Raw genomic sequence first — 19,470 nt, forward strand, 5'->3', positions numbered from 1 at the left:
TTGTGTATTTATAACCACGGTGCAGATCAAAAGTCTAGGATTCTATTGGTTATGTAAAGGTTGCCTACTTTGAACTGCAGTTTTCAATACCTTTCCACTTGAGGCTTGTTATTAGTATATTATTTAGCTTGTGCAACACAGCGCTGCCTGAACTTATTACTGAGCACTTTCTATAAAACTAGAAATTTAAAGTCATACACTGTCTGCAATATCCCTGCAATCAATAAAGCAAATAAATTATCTATTTTGATTATAAATTTTAAAATGGTTTTGTGGCCGATACGAACATCGATGAGAACGTCAAGAACTTATCATCCTACAGGCTGTCCTTCTTCCAAAAGCTGGTATTGTGTCGAGGTCTTAACTTTGCTCTCCCACAACGAATATCACCAAGAGAAATCCAAGCAACCTTTGAAAAGGCTTACTGGAAACTAGAACCGAAGATCAGCAGCGATAATAAAAAATTAGGAGTGGCAACATTACGAGCTATTGCCCTTAATTACAGTGAACGCAAAGGACCAGCACCACCAAAAGCAATGTTGAGAGCAAAAAGTCAACTTAAGAAAAGAAATGACGTCGTTGTTACCAAACTTGATAAAGGCTCAAGAGTAGTGGTGATGGACAAATCTGACTATGTGGGTCTGTTGAAGGCGTTCTGTTAACGTTGAGGCAAAGTTTGCACCCATAAGTCTTGAGAGACCAAGAACACAAGGAAGACCTCTGAAGCATTACCATCCATTACTTCGGAAAGAGAAGGAATTATCCTCGGATGTGCAAAGGATCTTGCCCTAAACCATTGCTGACTCAGTAATCCAGAAGGGTTTGAGACTTGCCCATCTCCACGGTCTACCCAAAACTCACAAGAAGGAGCTAGCCATGCATCTCATACTGTCTCCTACAGGAACATATAATTAGAAGCTTGCAAAGTGGCTGGACGAATAGCTGAAACCATTGTCCGCCAATGACCCCACCATTATTGACATATTCCAGTTCGCTGACGAACTCCAGGAGATGAAAATCAACGAGCATGACATCTTAGTGTCGTATGACGTATCCTCACTATTCACCAATGTACCAGTAGATGAAACCATCGAGAGCATCGTAGGAAGAGCCTTTAGAAACGACTGGTTCAACAAGGAACACGATCTCAACATCACAAAGTCGGATTTAATAGAGCTGTTGAGAATTGCAACCAAAATCAGCTTTTTCAATTCGAAGAAAACCTGTATGAACAGGTGGACGGTGTTGCTATGGGTTCGCCACTGGGACCTCTCATGGCTAATGCATTAATGTGTAACATCGGGAAACAGCTAGAAACCCAAAACAAGATGCCTGCCTTTTACAAATGCTATGTAGATGATACGCTTGGCGCAATGCCTGATTTTGAAACAGCCTCTGAGTTCCTAACGACATTGAACAACAGTCATCCTTCTATCGATTTTACAAAGGAGCTTGAAGAAAACGGCAGGCTCCCCTTTCTGGGAATGGATGCCAGTTAGACATGAAGGTGTACAGGAAGCCAACGGACACTGGGCTACCGTTACATTACCACAGCCACGTGGACGGTAGATATGAGCGGTCATTGCTGAATACCATGCTCAACCGTGCATTTAAGTTCTCATCTACGTGGAAGCTTTTTCATCAGGAATGTCAACACCTCAAACAGACCTTTTCCCGACTTTGCTACCCACACAAACTTGTGCAGTCTACCATCCGTTAATTCATTGATTCAAAAGTGTCTCAGGATTCACACACCCAACAGCAAGTTCCTGAGAAGCAAGAAGCCCCAATCAGAATTGTACTGCCATTCAAAGATCAGAAATCTGCAAACACAGTGTGCAGACAACTTGGAGACCTCAATCGGAAGATCAATGTGGATATCAGCCCGGTGTACATAAGTCGGAAGATCAAGGATGAAATAAAAGTGACAGAAGACAAGCCACCCCTTGTAAATCAACAATGCGCTGTGTATCATTTTCAGTGTAGCCTGTGCGATGCAGGTTATGTCGGTACACGTGCCAACACCTTCACCAGCGAATTGAGGAACATAAGGATCGGCAATTGGAAACCACCTGAGGGAGCAGCACAATATGTCCCCAAATGACATTGCGCAAAGTTTTGAAATTTTAAGAAAGTGTCAGAGCAAACTTGATTGGCTTTTTTTCTAAATGCTTTTTATCAAAGAACTGAAACCATCACTAAACAAACAGTGTGATTCCATCCGCGCTAAATTATTTGTTTAGATCAGTTCCTAACAAGCCTCATTATTGCTTCATTGTTTTATGTTCTTTTTTTAACTTTATAAATATTTATCATTGACATGTTTTGTCACATTTTAGCGTTCATGTCATTCTTACCGATTTTTAACTGCTTGTAATATATTTATGCTATAGTTTTTATATTTTACTCGCACTTGAAAATGGCCTCGGGGAGGTCGAAACGTTGTGACTTTTTGCATGCAGGGCCAAACCATGCCACGGTAAGACGAGGAACAGTTCCCAGTAAAATACTGTCAAGTAATAGTCAAAAATTAAACCTGTCAAAGGCCCAGTTTCGTATAAGAAGGAAGAAAACAGAACAAGCTTTGAGACCTATCTATTGTGGAAGTAATCCTTTTACTCCAGAGAAGGAAAATATAAAGTCAATAAATGATGGCCTTTGGACAACTTTGATTAATTCAACAACAGAAGCAGAAATGGCAGGATACATTAAACATTCAAATACGTGTATGGAATCAATATTAACAAAAACATAACAAAAGATCAGTGAGTATGAAAAAAGTCAGAAAAGTCAAATACGAAGGATCCGTGTTTTATATGAAAGTGGTCTTTTAGGAAAGAAAAAATACACAAATATCAGAAATAGTTCTGACATCAGCTGTGGGCCAGCTGAGAAGAAGAGGAAAAACAGCAAGACAGAAATCATGCCAGGGTTGGCAATTCCAAAAATCCTCCCATACAAAACTCAAATGGCATCTCTGCATGCAGTTGATATATGAGAAGTGCTAGATTTGTCAACACTCACAGCTCAACTGTTTCCTGAACCAGTTCATGGAGTTTATAGGCCACTGGAGCCACTTCTTTTGAGGCTGGCAGACCTTTACCTCCAATTCCACTCAAGTGATGCATTGCTGCACTGGTTTAATGAAGAGGAAAACGTGTTTTGGGCAGCTGTTGGGGCAGATGGTGCCCCTTTGAGCAAAGATGATGAAGGAACTGGATAGTTAGTATAGAGCGTTTTCATTCACATGACTACTGGCCATATTCGTTTACTGAAACAAAAGAAAGTCTTTGCATAAAAAATACAGTTCATTTCCCAGAGGGTTAGTTTGGGACATCAACATGGCTGTTGTGACCTAATGTGAAAACGCTATAGTTACAGTTAGCTAATTGGGCGCAGGTAGTTTTTGATTGTTTATGCTCACCGAGACGGAGACATTACGTGACGGGAATCCCGTCTATTTTTTAATACTTATTATTAATCTCGGTGAACATTCGGAAGTCAGCCAAGCGTGGTCATTGCACGCGTGCTGAACAAGAATGCTGTATCATGACAGACTCGAAACAATACAAAACTCCCAAAGCACAAACTCAGCCAAAACGGTAAAAACCTTCAATGTTTACTCAAGTTTGGGCTTATAGAAGATAATGTCACAGTGTTTCAATGACCATGAAATTCAGAATCCGGGTAGTTAGTTAATCAATTGTGGCCCTGAAAAAAGTTGAAGGAACAAAAACTACGAATTTTTAAGAAAATGCTTTTTTTGTGAGAAGTACTCTTAAACGCTGACAAACGTCAACAAATAGCTAAAACTATAATTTCTATATGTGTGCATTGCTCGGAATCGCGCGCATTTACAAGGCCCTAAAGCTTTTTGCTGACTTGCAAGGACCCATCTGTTATAAAGATCTCCAAAATAAAGGAATAAATCTCATATTTTATTAGATATAATCGTGTAAAGTTTGCCTTTTTACATAAATTATGACCTAAATTTGGAAAGCCCTGAATTTCTCGAATTGGGTTTATGCGTTTTAGTGAAACTCTGTTCAGCACAAGGCACTAATGCACACTATGTGTAGCCAAGAGATTTTCACGAAAAAAAGCCGGCAACAGCAGAATTTCGACTCAGACCTCAAAAGGGCGTGGCACTATAACCACGTGACATTTACTCCGATCGCCAAATTTTTTTTGCTATATTGTAGATTGATCTATATGTTATCCATTCTATGTGTTAGACTTACGATAAAAGTAAAGGTGGGGATATCAGAGAGCTTCAAAGTAGGAGGGTACCACCAAAAAATAACTGGGTCGAGTCACCTTAAGAAGACATCAAATTATAAATTCCGTTTGTTAGAAGAAGCTGGGCTAAACATTTTGGCAGAAAAGACTGCATAATAACGAAAACAACGTGTAGTGAAACTGCATTAGTACATTTTACAGTATCTACCATACTAATTAAGTAAATATTACCATCAAAACTTCTAACCTCAAATTTTTTAAGTATACACTTGTCAATTAAATGTTTTATCAGTGTAGTAAAGGTCACTAACAAATCATTCAATTCTCAGTTAACAGATGGATTATTCTGCCAGCCCAAGCCCAGAAAAGAGAGCTAAGTATGGGATCCCTAAATCCCCAACCTCAACACCTCTGTCAAGCTCAACTACAAGTAAGTTTTCCTCTATTATGTAATGTATTAATACTACTAATAATTTATTACTGTTATGTCTTCTATTACTTATGCAGATTTCTGCTTAACAGAACATTACATTTTTGTCCTGAATTTAATTTTTTTTTTCACTGATTATTTCTCTTCAACAGATTACACTGGATACATTCAGGACATGAGAGGTACAGGAAAGTAAATCCTACAGAAATCTGTACGTTGACATCAGCCGGCTAACTGCAAAAAACAAAACTAAGTTGGTAAGAGTCATGGTGCAAAGAGGAGAGTCTTCCATGCGCCAACTTTTTCTTCAAGAGATGCCGACACAGCAACCCGTAACACTCTCCAACCTACAAGTTGCATCAAGCAACATGGTGTTCCTAAACAAGGGAACACTTATTCAAGATGCACCATCACATTCCATCCAGTTTCCATTCTAACCACTGGCCCAATGACATCAACACCCGTGGATACCATTCTTAAGAACCACAACTCGGGGAATTTTACTGTTTCTGGCTGCATTAAATGGCTTGGAGAACCTTCCAAACCAGAACATGCAACAAAAATGGTAAGGGAAGCTGAAATAACAGACCCCACTGGAACTATTAATCTATCAGTCTGGGATAGTCACATCCAGCAGATAGAAGACAATCAATTCTACACTGTGACCAACTGCAAGCTGAAGCAGTATTTTGGAAAACCCCTTGCCACCACAGTTAACACAACGATAACGAAAGTACAAGAGCAGTACATCTCCCATGTGGAGCATTCGCACAAACAAGCAAACTGGGTATGCTGTCCTGAAATTTTGAACATTTACCCAACTGTCTATCCAGTGTGCAACAACAAAGACTGCCGCAAGAAATTAGTGAAAACCCTGGGTCCAAGATTGTTTGTTGTCTACACTGTAACAGAGCAATGCTTCTGAAGAACTGCTATATTGAAATGAACATTAACTTTCATGTAGAAAAACAGGACCAGCACTTTTCAGTGACAGCATTTCCAAAGGTTGTGGGGAACTTCCTCCAAGAAGACATCTTGCAGTACAAAGACAACATTCTGATTGACAATCTAACTGAAAAATTGCTGTTGCTCGAAAACGTAGATTTTGAGCTTTCTCAGAACAACAAACTTGTTATAACTATGAAAGCCAGGGGTGGATCGAGGATTTTACATGAGTGATTTGCAGCAAATTAACTAGGGGGGTTTGGGGGCATGCTCCCCCAAGAAAATTTGAAATTTAGTGCCCTCAGAATGCAATTTTCCTGCATTCTGAGAGCACTTCAAGCCATTCAGACACATCAACAGCACCTCCTCAGAAAGGCATAATTCTGTACAAAAAATCATTTCTGTGTATTTACACAGACAAACCAGAATAACATTAAACTAAGCCATAGAGTTAGACTGTATTTGACTATGTAAAGTAACTTCTCTTTACATAAATTGGCCTTTCCATGTCTAAGGAGTCTAGCATGTGAATTACGATTTAGGGCTACCTTTGAAGATGTCAAGTAGATCTGCTGCCTGGATTGCTGTCTTGGATGCTTGTGGGAGTGGAAATAACTCTCTAATGGGAATCATCTCAGTAAGCTCATATTGGGAATGGAGGAAAAATATTACAATTAGTGAATATTAAGGAAACATCATTGTTATGAAAATGTAACAGCAAAAACTGAAAAGTTGGAATCATACTTGCCTTTTTCAGACTGATAGATCAGCGTATAAAGTGATGTGGTCCAATGAGCTCAGACTGAGAGAATATGTAAAAGCCATTTAAGCTTATTGAACACCCAGTGTCAGTGGAAACATAACTCTATAAACTTATTCGAAGAATGAGTTTTTGTCCAGATATTAGTACTTAAATTGTACCACAGACACCAGTTATGTATCTGTACTGTTCTCCATCAGTTTAAGGATTACATCCATCCTGATAGAACATAACTCACAAGCACTCTAGAAACACTAGTGACTGACTGGTGCAAAATTATCCATTTAAAAGATTTTCCATTCTCATTCTTCTAGGATGTAAATTAGCAAATAAATCTATAATTTGTTCAAGGTCTAATTCCATTTCTCTATGGGCATGCATCAGTGCTAATCCATTCAGTCTATCCTGGACCATTGTACTTCTCAAATAAGTCTTCAGATTTCGGAGGGTTGAGATGGACCTTTCACAAGATGCTGATGAAATAGGAATGGTTATCAGGATTTGAAGTATAGTATAGATATTGACATAAGCACCCTTGTCAATTTGTTCCAAGGTGGCATCTATACTGTCAGGGATGTCTTCTCTTCTATCATTTTTCCCCTTCCACATTGTTTCCCACAACAAAAGCTCTGCTGGTAAACCTGCATAATTAGGGATATCATGTCTGTAATGGTTACAAAACTCCCTAACATTATCCTTCCAAATGGGGTTAGTAGCCAACAAAATAGAAGGAATCACTGAAAATCCTTTGTAGCACACAAAAACATCATCCTCAAATCTACTGTCCAGTTGTGCAAGAGCATGGTTAAGGAAGTCTGTTGTCAGATTGATCCTGTAATAGTCTTCAGGGGTTGGGGCTGGTGCATTGTTTCTGTGAACTTGCCTCTGAATTATCCTGGGCATGCTTGGCTGTACTGAAACACGCCTTGCTAGGGTAACAGCTTCTTCATAGAGAGCATAGTGCCTAGTATCAATGTCAGTTTGCATATCTGTTAAGGCTGATTTTAACAGAACAATTTCCTCTTTTGCTTTGAGAAGATCCATTGCTTTCTTTTGTAGCCTGACTGTGAGTGGTCTGGTTAAGTCTAAAATGTGTCTGACAATAACAAGAGTAACAATAAAGGAAAATGTGATTGCATTAATTAAGGCTTGTGCATCATTTCTACTGTTTTGATTCCAGTTGCCATGGCCAGGAGCATTTCTGTTCATTGAAATGTATTCAAGTGTAGCCACAACTGGGTGAAGAAGCTCCACAATTCGGTCCATACCATCAATACGCTCAATCCACCTTGTTCGACACACATTTACCAAAACAAAGTGGTTGGCAGCAGGCATCAATACTCTAATCTTGCTGATCAAATGCTGTTGTCGTTTCGGGGAATTGTCAAAAAATTCTGAGAGCTTTCTTACAACATCCATCATGTTTCTAACAAGTGGTAATTGGCATGTGTCAGCAACACACAAGTTAAGCCTATGGTTCATGCAGTGAACGTAAATAGCCTTGTCATGTTCAGCCCTAATAAGTGATGAAGCTCCATTCAAGCGCCCAGACATATTGCCTGCACCATCATAACACTGGCCACGACAGTCATCCATAGATAGTCCTAAATCAGCTACAGCACCAATTATTAAATCTTTGATAGCTGCTCCTGTTGTTCCATCCTGACAAAGGTAGAATCCCACAAATTCTTCTGACTGTTTTGGTTAAATCAAGAAATCTGATCACCACTGAAAGATTTTCTTTATTTGATATGTCAGCTGCCTCATCAGACATAATAGAAAAATATTTGCTATCCCTGATTTCCTGTGACAAATTATTCACTATGATAGCACCCACAGTTGTAATCATCTCATTTTGAATGGTTTTAGAGATATATGTCGCATTTCTGGGTGCAGTTTCCAGGTGATGTTTTAGTGTTTGGTCGCCGCTGTCAATTCGAAATTCTAACAGTGCCTGGAAATTACCGGCAAGACTAGCATTTTGTGGATCATCATCTCGTCTACCTCTGAGGGCTATGTTGTTTTTTCCACAGAAAATTATTGTTTTAAAAAGGGATTTCAAAATTTCACGATTTCTATTGATTTGCTGTTGGAGTAGTTGTTGATCTGCTGATCAATTGGGACCGCTTCTCTTCTCATATTTCTCAGAAAATTCTCCATTGCAATCACTGCAAAATTATGCATCTCACATTTTCCGCTCGCGTGTTTGCTAAAACGTGAAATGGTGGACGTCCAAATTGTGAGTGGAGACTTGTACAATTTGTCTAGTTTATTCGTATTTCGCCCACACCGGACTCCAAAACAAACACACGGTAAACAAAATGCACCATCGAGATATTTAGAGTATGCTAGCCAGGGAAATCTTTTCAGCCAGCTCCACACAAAATGACGGTTAGAATTCGAACATTCCACTGACGCTGGGAAATCAAATAGGTCACCTGGTTTCCACACATTCTCTATGAACTTGAGCTTGTCCTGGTCCAAATATGAGCTGATTTCCTTGAAAACCAAGCCAACATCGTACTGAGAACAGTCCTCCTTTCGACGAACTGGATCGCCTCGAACCATAGCTTTATAATTTAAATTCCCTTGTCTTCCTTCGTAGCAAGTTAAAGATGAACTCTAATCGGAGCAAGAACAAACGAAGGACGTTTGGGGAGATGCTTCCCTTTAATACGATTGTCAGTAGTTTCCACGATAGTTTGTGGCCTGGATAGCCAATCACAACCGAGTTTGAGTAGTTCGCAAGACAATGTGCATGTTTCTGGCCAATCGAAGAGCGTTTTGAGTGATTTGTGAAAAGATCCATAAACCATTCAGTCCCACCCTGTCCCACCCACTGCGTACAAATTTTGTCCTGTTGTGCATACGAAATTTTTTTGGGGTTGTACTCGGACGTCTCGACAAAAGACAAAAGTGCACGAACGGAGTATCGTCTAATTCGCTCGGGAAGGGCTGGGTTTGCTGTGTAATCGACGGAATAACCAAATACGATGCTTTTTTCTGTGTTTTACTTCATAATAAACAATAAAACAAGAAGGATAGTTGATTTCTTGAGCTACAAGAAAGAACCTGAGAAATAACAAACGTAGGTTTGGAAAAATTTGAGTGATTTCTGGACATCACTTGAACCACTCTGGATCCACCCCTGAAAGCCCATACATTAACTTCACAGGAAAAGTGAACAGCTACATGTAACTGTCTGGTAAAAAAAAAAAACTGTTCAGTTGAACAGACACTAGTGAAAATTTAACAAAAGAGTACAATTTATGATATTAGAATGACTTTGCTTGGCCCGTGAGACAATATCTGACAATCAGTCCGTAAAGTCAAAACTTAACAAAAGATAGCAATGGAATAAGTATGTAATACTAACTCATAGTGTAGTAACTATTTACCGGCCAAATAAAATCACTGTGACCACACTCGTTTCAAGTGATACTGTTAAAAAACCTAAGAAGCGGATTAAACTTACCCCATGAAACAATAATTTTTGTATAAAAAAAAATTATCTGTTGAGTGCATAATAGTCAAAATTAAACAAACAAAACAATGGAGTAGTAACTATTTCGCAGACAAAGACAAATCACTCGAATTTGTTTTGTCCTTATTGTTAGCTTTTTTTGGTAAATTTCTGACCTGATTAAAAAAATTCTCCACAAGGAAATAAACATCCTATTATAATACAAAATATTGTTTAAAAGAAGTAGAAGTAGAAGTAGAAGTAGATTGCATGGTTGTAGTGACTTTATATTTCCTTCTTTAGGCCTAAATAGATAGATTGCAGATAATTATATTTTATACCAATACATTGTACATGGTTACAACTGATTATTGTTGTTGCAATGGTTATTGTCAGTAATATTTTTTCCCAACAAGTCAATAACACACAAATTTATTAAGTTCCTGCTACACAAGTATTAATTGTACAATTGAAGTAGATTTGTATTGCCTGATTTATAGATGAATATACTGCAGATCTATGATTATATTTTTATAGATTCATACATTGTTGCAAGTTTGGTTATTGTTGTTGTTATGGTTATTATAGTGATTTTTTCCAACAATTACTCAAATTTTTAACGTAAAATACATTCCTGTTACACAGAATATTAACTTTACAATTGTAATACATTTATATCAACTGATTTATGGATAATATATTGCAGGTAATTATACATACAATACGTTGCTGTTTCACAAAACAAAACTGTATGAATGTAATAAATTTCAATGTCAAATTTACAGAGAAATATGCAAACCAGTTACATGGATGTTAACTTCAATATTCAAACGTTTTTTTTTTTTTAACATTCGTATGCACAGTATTTATATCCAGTAAAAACCATATACAGGTGTTAAACAGATCTTCAAAAGCGGGGGCAGCTCTAGTGAAAACTATTACTAGTTATGTAATATGCATATGGCGGCCAACTAGAAAATAGGATGGTTAACTTGGCCTCCACCCTCTATCGCTTCTTCAAAATTATTCAAAGCACTTCAAAGCACAGATTTTACTTCAAGAATGTAACTAATAATTTTTCTAATTAGCCATGAGGAAATAAAGGTTGTTGTGTTGTAATTCTTTGTAAAACGTTTTGACAACATAAAAAAAGATAGGCCATGGTGCTCATTTTGGGGAAAAGAATTATTTAGTAATAGGTTGAGCTAAGCACTGAGTAAAATCTGCCATGCTCCAACACAGATGCATGCTATGGTGCGCTATGATGCAAGAAATTATGCTCAATTAGAATGTACAATAAATGAATATTCGTTTGAATATACAAAAGTTATGGTATGGTTTAAATGTATTGTATGTCACGTTCAAGAAAATCTCTATTTTATTGAACATGTACAGATTTCATGAGCATTGCTCCTGTTGATCCATTGTGTAAGACCAACTTTCAAATAATGCATCAATTCATTCAAATGTTACCGTACTCTCCATACTTCATTGAGTTGTACACACCACCTGGGCTAGCATTATGTGTGGAGTCCACTGTCCTATTCATGTCATTTGAAGCAGTATCAATGCAAACAAAGGCAGACTCTTCTCGATGTACATGTATGTAAACTATGGTGGCACTGTTAACCTAGATTGCTAAAAACAAAGAACAATACAATATTAACAAAAGTAGTAAATACAAATCACAAGAAAGTCTACATTTATCAATGGGCCACCATCACTATGATGTATGCAAGCTTACTACAACCAACAGAATTTACATGTATTATGGATTTCTTTTAGGCTGCAATTGACCCTTCTGTAAACCACTTTTTGTGATGTTGCTATCCTCAATAAAGATTACTATTACTACTATTATTATTATTATTATTATTATTATTATTATTATTATTAAAGAGAGCTGTAACCAAGGTAGGACATTATGTTTAGGTGTGGTGTAACGTAGCAGACAAGTTCCCTTGAATGTACAAGAATCATTCCTCCTTTGTTGTTCAAATTCCAGTTGGATTTACATGGAAATAAGAATAGTCTGACACTGTAATTTGGACAAGAAAACCAAAAAGAAAGGGTTTTGGTATTCACAAAATAATGTACATGTACCTTAGTGTTGCATAGTATTTTTCTTTTCAAATCTGCCTACTACATTTCTATTGGGAATTTCTATGCCCCTAAAACTGTTGAATGTGTACAGTGTAGTTAGACACTCAATGAAGCCTTATTCCACCAAAAATGTAAGTAAATGGAAAATGGAAATGACAGAGCTACATGTACTTAGATGAAAATAAAAGATAATGAAAGCCATTATTTGAAACCTTCGACCCACACTGGTACATAAAGTGGTACCATTTTGTGTAGGCTTTCAATGAAAAGTGTACGATGTGTACACTTTGTTTGGCTTTGAACGTAGAATGCAGAGATGTTGTCCTTGGACATTATCTATTCCATGAAGGTTTTTTTTTCTGCTTAGTGTTGCTTTGGAAGTGAAATAAATGAAATATTCATATATTTTGAACTGTGGATGAAAGAACAGATAAATAAGTGACCATTGCAGTTAAGTACAAAACTTAGCAGCAGCAAAAAATTCAGGCTTGATTGGGTTCCTTTTGCAACTGCTTAAGTTGTGTGCATAACTGCAATGTCACTCATTTATCTATTCTTTCAACCAAAGTTCAAAATTGTTATATGAATTTCATTAACATTAGTTTCACTTCCATTTCTTCACCGCTACTGGCATATTACAAATTCACAAAAATGAAGACTGCATTGTAGCTCCCAGTTGGCTTGATAGCTTAGTTGGAATAGCACTACATCAGTAACACAGAGGTCGTGGGTTTGAATCTCAATCCTGCATGAATATTTTTTCAGGCTGTCTTTTCACAGCTGCTTAAGTTGCATGTATACAGGTCACTGTGATGGTCACGGACTTACAAATTAGTGTTTTTTTTTTTTGTCTTTTTTTTTTTTTAACAAAAAAAGGGCAAAGAGATGGGAGCCAGGAATGGGTGAGTTTCTGGAGCAAGGGTATGGGAGTTGAAAAATGGAAGTGTCCTTACTCACCCCATGTTCTTTTTAAACAAAGCAATGAAGAAAAATACCTGCCTCCAAAAGGCTTCTTCCACATGTCTGTAGTCCTCTTGACTGTTGCAGTTAGGTAGATGTGCATATCTACGTCATCATCTAAAAAGATATAAAGGGGTAAAATTTGTAACAGGCCTTTATCACATTAATGCAGAGCTGGTAGCTCCCACTAGTTGTTTTCTGAGTGTGTGAACAAACTGGTTTGTCCGCTCCATGAATTGTGTGAGTGGCACACAACAAATTCTGTTGTTGATATACACATAAAAAAATTTACTTCAAAAGCTAGGGACTAAACGGAGTGGCTGGCATCCAGATCAAAATTGGTAAAAAAAAAACTGTACAACTGTAGAAACAAGCAAAAGGGTACAAGTATTTTCTTTTCAGAAATTTCCTTGAGGAAGTAGGGACAACAATTTAAAAAAAAACTATGGTTACCATGGGAATGTCTGTATATGGCAAACAACCAGTGACCTGGTAGTTTGTGCATCATACTCCAATTCTGCAAAGCATTATATGAACTGTTTTTGTTTTCGTGATCTAGGTAACCTTTAGTTAATTTATCCCCATGTTATCTTGCATACATGGATAACAGCTGTATATGAAGCAATGACATTATCAGAATTTGGGAAATGATCACCTAAAGGAAATCACCAACAAAACTCCCCACTAAGGAGAAAAGTTATGAAATCAGTAATGTGAATTTGTAAGCTTATCTAGACAGAGCTCAAATGGTTGAACTGTTTATTAAACATCTTCATGCAAGACCAATTTCTCTTGACTGCAATAAATCTTTGTTGTCCTTTTACTTTTCTGCTGTGATTGCCGTGCTTAGGTGTTAAGCATGACTAAAGTGTTGTTTCTCCCACCAAAATGATATAGATTGCATGAAACAAAGTGAAAATATGAAATACAAATATGTGGACTGCAGATGAAAGAATGAAAAAAAGAAAGAGCATGGCGGCAATTATATATGCAACTTAAGCAGTTGCAAAAAGAAAGCCTCAAAAAAATTCAGGCTTGAATGGGATTTGAACTCATGACGTCTGCAATACCAATACAGTACTCTACCAACTGACCTATCAGATGAGTTGCGTAAATAGCTGCAATGTGCTCTCCTTTATTCATTCTTTCATCCACAGTTCATTGGTTCAACAGCTCAGTTGATAGAGTACCTGCACCGGTATTGCAGAGGTCATGGGTTCAAATCCTGGTTAAGCCAGAATAATTTATTTATATATTCAGGCTTTCTTTTCACAACTGCCTTAGTCCCATACAGTGTACATAACCAAAATGATCTCTTTGTTTATTCATTCATTCATTCATCTGCAGTTCACACAGATGTATTTCATACATTTCACCTTCATCTCATCACCTCTATGGGTATATTGCGAATTCACATACCCGGTAATGACCAGCCCCCAGTTGCCTTGATAGCTCAGTTGGTAGAGCATTGCACCACTATTACAGAGGTTGTGGGTTTGAATCCCATTCAAGCCTGAATTTTTTCAGACTTTTTTTTCACAACTGCTTAAGTTGCATACTTAAAACAAAGCAAATATCAAACACATGAAAGGTAAAACAAAAATTATGCTCAGTTGAGAAGATGGGTAATGCAACTAGAGATCAGTAACAACATTGGTGAAGAATACTTACACGAATCTGAGTTCGCTATATTTTGTGCTTAACATAGTTGTTTAAGTAGCAGAGAGGTATGACAACTATAATCGTGTTAGTGAGGTAGTAAGAACTGATTTTTTAATGTGCCATAAAATGAGATGACGAGCTACCAAGCAATACATTGTGAAATGATACATGTGATGAACTGGACTTTATGAGAAACTACCGTTATCCTCTGTGATCTTACTGTATGAGAATCTGTTTATTTAGAACAGGGCCCTGTAGTTCAAAGCACGATTAGCTAACCTTGGTCTAGTGCACTGTGAATTTTGATTCTACTGTTGTTCACAATGTAATAACTACTAACAATGATTTTTCCAGTAAACTTTGCCCTTCAATTTTGACTTGGCCTAATTTCTTTACCTGAGCTTAAAATTGGCTTTTACTAGTTGAGTGCATGCAAATTCAACAATCTTACCATTTTACAACAATCTGTACTGCCCAGTAAATCACAATTACATGCATGTGTAGCACTGCCTGTAGAGAGAAAAAGAAACAGAACAAAACTAAGGACAAAAAAATGAATACTCCCTCTGGAGGTTAGGCTGGTGAGTTGGCAGAGAATAGAACGGCGAGTACAATTGAGTATTGTACATGAAGATAAATTCTCAGAAATGCCATAGTTACATGTAATAAAAGGTAATGGTTATGAAGCCAGACAAACTTCTTTGTTATATGTTATTGTTAGCATTTTTGGCCTTGACTGTGCACAAATAACAATAGATTTTAAAATTGTTGGAGCAACTGACCAATAGAAACGTTCCTGTTAAGATATTCAACTGTAGTGTGAACATTAAAACAAAGGATTACGCACGGTTGCAGCTCTTCCAACATGAATTGCAGCACCATTGTTTTCATGTAAAGGTTGCATAACCAGTCCCTCGATTAATTATTGAAACGCTGTCCGAAATGTGTAATGATAGAGAGATGATGTAAGAGAGATTAATTTTACGTCACAATGGTTTCACCGCATTTCACATTGGTAATCTCCCTGAGAACGAGGTCATTTACATGCCTCTCCTTCTTTTAGCCAGACAATGAGAGAAATGATTGCCAAATAATTACAAATAACTTGATGTTCAAACAGTCTCCTAACTGGTACAATCAGAAATGCATGGAGAAGAGTGAGGAGAAATTTAATTTAATACTGCATGTATATGTACATGTACAGTACCGCTCAATAGTAAGTACACAGTCCCTTGCGTCTAGATCTTTGAAACTCGAGGCTCAACTCTCGATTTTCGAGTTTGCATATTTGAAAACTCCTTACTTCTTGATCCTCTATCCTGAATTCTCGCGTCTCGAGATGTGAATATGGAGTTTTGAGGATTGAGTAAAGACTGTCAACTTGCTTTTAACCGGTATTGCAGGTTAACCCAAGCTTAAATTTTGCGAATGGTTATATGGCTGTCCAATAAAATAGCTGAAAGGCTTCAACAGGTGATGTCTGTAACTACAAAGGAGAAGTAAAAAATTAACTTACAATAAAATTAATGAAGAATGCATGTCAGCAGGCAAACATGTATCCCTTCAATTTAAATATCCAATTTATGCAAATTTAATTGCAATGCCTTATGTAAATAATGTTACCTGCATTTTTGCAAGTTCGTGACAATATTATATACATGTATGCTGTTGCTGAGTGGATTCCAACATCTACTTCCACAATCCCAAGACTTTTGAAATTAGTTTAATTCAGTGAAACGATGAAAGCCATGAAACTTAACCATGCATAATAAAGGTGAACCTGTGTTCTGGAACTGTGTTTGGAATTTGAAATCTCATCACTTTATTTGGCAGTACATGTACATGTATTCTTGAGCAAGGGTTTAAAATAATGTAGCCACCATACCGGTACATACATTTGGAAAACATTCATGAAAGTAATAATTTAAACAGTTGAAAGATGTGTTCAAGTACTATCTGTAAACTCACCATTGGCATTTTCCTCACATGCTGCCTAGCTTCAGTATCCCATTTTGAATTTTTTGCACTGTCAAGTTCCAAGGTCAATGGTAGTACATCCGTTGCTTTTTTCATACATCTTGATTCTTCCTCCTTTGTACAGCACCCAAGCCATAGCATATTTTCTTTTAGAGCATCAAACCAAAGTACTATTAACTGCGGGACTGACATCTGACAAATGGGTGAGAAAAAGAGGCTAAATGTTTCTTTGGTCAGCTCTTTAAGCCCCAGTATCAAAGTCCATATTCTCCACACTTCTCTGTATAGATTTCTTTTGGAATTATTTGGGAGAACTCAATATCAAGAAATGGTATATCTTCAGTGATAACTTCTATCACTCCATTACCTGTGTGCTCTATCAAGTAGTAATAAAAAGGATGAGGAGAAAATAGATGCTGGTCACTGGTTAAGCACCCCACGTCTACCCCTGATAATTGTATCCCTTAAAAATTATAGTGATCAACAAGAAATTTCTCCTTACATTGTCACATCATATTTGTACATTAACCAAACATGCAAGTTACTTCGAATAGAAGAAAGATCCTTGCAGTTAGTATGCAACTTAAGCAGTTGTGAAAAGTAAGCCTGAAAAAACTTCAGGCTTGAACGGGATTTGAACCCATGACCTCTGCGATGCCGGTGCAGTGCTCTACCAACTGAGCTATCGAGCCAACTGGGAGCTGGTCATATGGTGAGTTCGTAATACACCCATGAAGGATGAATAAATGAATGTAAATATATGAAACATTTATTATGAACTGCAGATGAAAGATCAAATCGAAGAAAGATCCTCGCAGTTTAAGTATGCAACTTAAGCAGTTAAATAAATAAATGTAAATATATGAAACATATATTTTGAACTGTGGATGAAAGATCAAATGGAAGAAAGATCCTCACAGTTAGTACGCAACTTAAGCAGTTGCGAAAAGAAATCCTGAAAAAATTCAGGCCCCTGACCTCTGCGATGCGGGTGCAGTGCTCTACCAACTGAGCTATCAAGCAAACTGGGAGCTGGTCATTATAATGAGTTAGGGATACACCCGTGAAGGATGAATAAATGAATCTAAATATATGAAACACATATTTTATATATATTTCATACAAGTTACCCTCTCCCAGCTAACACATGAGAAATCTACAGATAACAGAAAGGAAAATACCTACATGTACATGTATGTTGATATTAGGCCTTAGAGGGTAATGTCATGAAACTGCAACAGACACAAAACCAGTCCAAAAGCATGCAGTAGACCTGCACCCTTCAAAAGCTTTAATTTCACTGGACCCTTGTAACCCACAGCTGCATTATTTTTATTGGGAACATTGTTCTGTTGTTCATTCTTCTCTCCTCTTGACCAAAAATGTAAGATGTTGCAAATGGTGCAGGTCACTCCAAAGCACGTACATGCATAAACTAACAGTTATCGCAGACTAAAGATTGTGTTTGTGTTTGAGACAGTCATTAAGGGAAAATGGACAGGCCCAGAAAGAGTGTAATTTATTAGCCACAATGCTCAGACTTTAATAACATAACAGAATCAGTAACTGTAATTCAGACCTCTTCAACTCTTCCAGTTTAGTTTTGAGATTCTTGGTTTTCAATCAATAAGATCTCCTATTCTCCCGTTCAGTCATGATACCCTCCCATGAGTCTTTTGATGAGAAGTAACCAAAAATAAAATAATAAAGATCAGTAATAGAGAGCTACTGGAAAGGGCTAACGTGGAGAAGTTGAGTGAAGAAGTAAGAAGAAGGAGATGGAGATTCATTGGACACATCCTGAGACAACAACCTGACAATGACTGTGTTACAGCCCTAACATGGACCCCAGAGGGAAGGAGAAAGAGAGGCCGGCCAAAAACAACTTGGCGGCGCACGGTAGAAAAAGAGAGGTCCAAAGCAGGGTGGCAGTCCTGGAGTGAGGTGTGCACTGCAGCGCAAGACAGGAATCGCTGGAAAGCCCATGTGGAGGCCCTATGCGCCACCTTGGCACCAGGGGACAAGTAAAGTAAAAAACCAAAAAAAAATTGAAATTTTAGTCTTTCAGTTTTTTTTTTTTGTTTGAAGTGTAGAATAAATCCTTTTTCTGTGGCTAGAATATTTCATTAACTTTTTGTGATGCCACTGTAGTTTTAGACCAAATCCACATAGAATACATGTATATTTCAAATTACTAAAGTTGTGTTTAAGTACAGCAAAAAGATCCATTAAATTGTTGTGTTTTTATGTGAATCAAATTATTTTTTTCTAAAACAGGGTTTTGGAATTTCAAATTATTCTGAAAATATCCAGTTTCTAGGACAGCTCCAACATTCAGGGTGTATATGTTCTGTCGATATTTGACAAGTTTGATGACAAATCTTATTACAGGTCGTTTCAACAGCAAATTTGTTATTTTTTATCTGTTTTCACTTTGTCCCTTGCGAGAAACAACAACAATCAACAGCAATCCCAGTACCTGACAACGTGACAAACCCGATACACCGATTAATTTGCATACATGCTTTTACACAAATCTTCGGTTTCTTTTCCTGCAAATTTTTATTGGGAAAACAACTCAGATAACTGACGACAAACGTACTGGCACGTTTAAACAGTAAGCGAAAAACACTAGCTAAGGAAAACAAATGGCTTTTTCGAGCAAACAAGCGAGAATCCCAACCTGTGTGCTTGCGAGCAAGTATATATCAAACGGATCAAAGTTAAGTGTGGTAGTTGTTTTGACTACTGATCACCACCGGGCAAACAAACACAAACACGATTCCAGTCCATCACTTTCCTTGCCAAGCCCTTGTCAATCCTAGGTCAACTTACCTGACACAGAAAGCCATAAACCTCCCTCGAAAAACGAAAAACTCGAGTTCTTTTCTCTTTTGAAATTTGACACTACAAATCGCCATTTTGTTCTTA

The 19,470-nt window shown here is 37.4% G+C and overlaps 1 protein-coding gene, 1 long non-coding RNA gene, 1 other non-coding gene and 2 pseudogenes across 5 annotated transcripts; 3 read left to right on the top strand and 2 right to left on the bottom strand.

The window, feature by feature from the left end:
- The first annotated feature begins 614 nt into the window (after nucleotides 1-614).
- On the top strand, nucleotides 615-2,343 carry LOC146490011 (uncharacterized; annotated as a pseudogene).
- Nucleotides 2,344-2,819: 476 nt separating this feature from the next.
- LOC146490012 (uncharacterized) lies at nucleotides 2,820-19,457 on the bottom strand. Of its 2 annotated transcripts, XR_014858175.1 has the most exons (7): nucleotides 19,375-19,457; nucleotides 16,531-16,731; nucleotides 15,014-15,072; nucleotides 14,320-14,442; nucleotides 12,936-13,017; nucleotides 11,311-11,475; nucleotides 2,820-3,271 (listed from the first exon to the last, which is right to left on the bottom strand). It is a non-coding gene; the product is annotated as an uncharacterized LOC146490012 (long non-coding RNA). The 2 variants fall into 2 exon arrangements; XR_014858194.1 differs by lacking the exons at nucleotides 2,820-3,271; nucleotides 11,311-11,475; nucleotides 12,936-13,017; nucleotides 14,320-14,442; nucleotides 15,014-15,072 and adding an exon at nucleotides 15,928-16,048.
- On the top strand, nucleotides 4,096-5,848 carry LOC146490013 (uncharacterized; annotated as a pseudogene). The gene is made up of 2 exons (XR_014857515.1): nucleotides 4,096-4,669; nucleotides 4,822-5,848. The product of XR_014857515.1 is annotated as an uncharacterized LOC146490013 (transcript).
- LOC146490014 (52 kDa repressor of the inhibitor of the protein kinase-like) lies at nucleotides 6,651-8,051 on the bottom strand. The gene has a single exon (XM_085087606.1). It carries the CDS (start codon nucleotides 7,968-7,970, stop codon nucleotides 6,651-6,653), a length of 1,320 nt encoding a protein of 439 aa, XP_084943732.1. The 5' UTR covers nucleotides 7,971-8,051.
- On the top strand, nucleotides 14,343-14,415 carry Trnas-acu (transfer RNA serine (anticodon ACU)). Its single transcript has one exon. It is a non-coding gene; the product is annotated as a tRNA-Ser (tRNA).
- Nucleotides 19,458-19,470: the final 13 nt, after the last annotated feature.

The sequence above is a fragment of the Pavona decussata genome, unplaced genomic scaffold, assembly GCF_977016875.1.
Source record: "Pavona decussata unplaced genomic scaffold, jaPavDecu1.1 SCAFFOLD_2, whole genome shotgun sequence".
NCBI classification, from domain to species: domain Eukaryota; kingdom Metazoa; phylum Cnidaria; class Anthozoa; order Scleractinia; family Agariciidae; genus Pavona; species Pavona decussata.

Bases quoted from the DNA above. Each gene is read 5' to 3' on its own strand.
- LOC146490014 (XM_085087606.1), bottom strand. From the start codon at position 7,970: ATGGATGACTGTCGTGGCCAGTGTTATGATGGTGCAGGCAATATGTCT.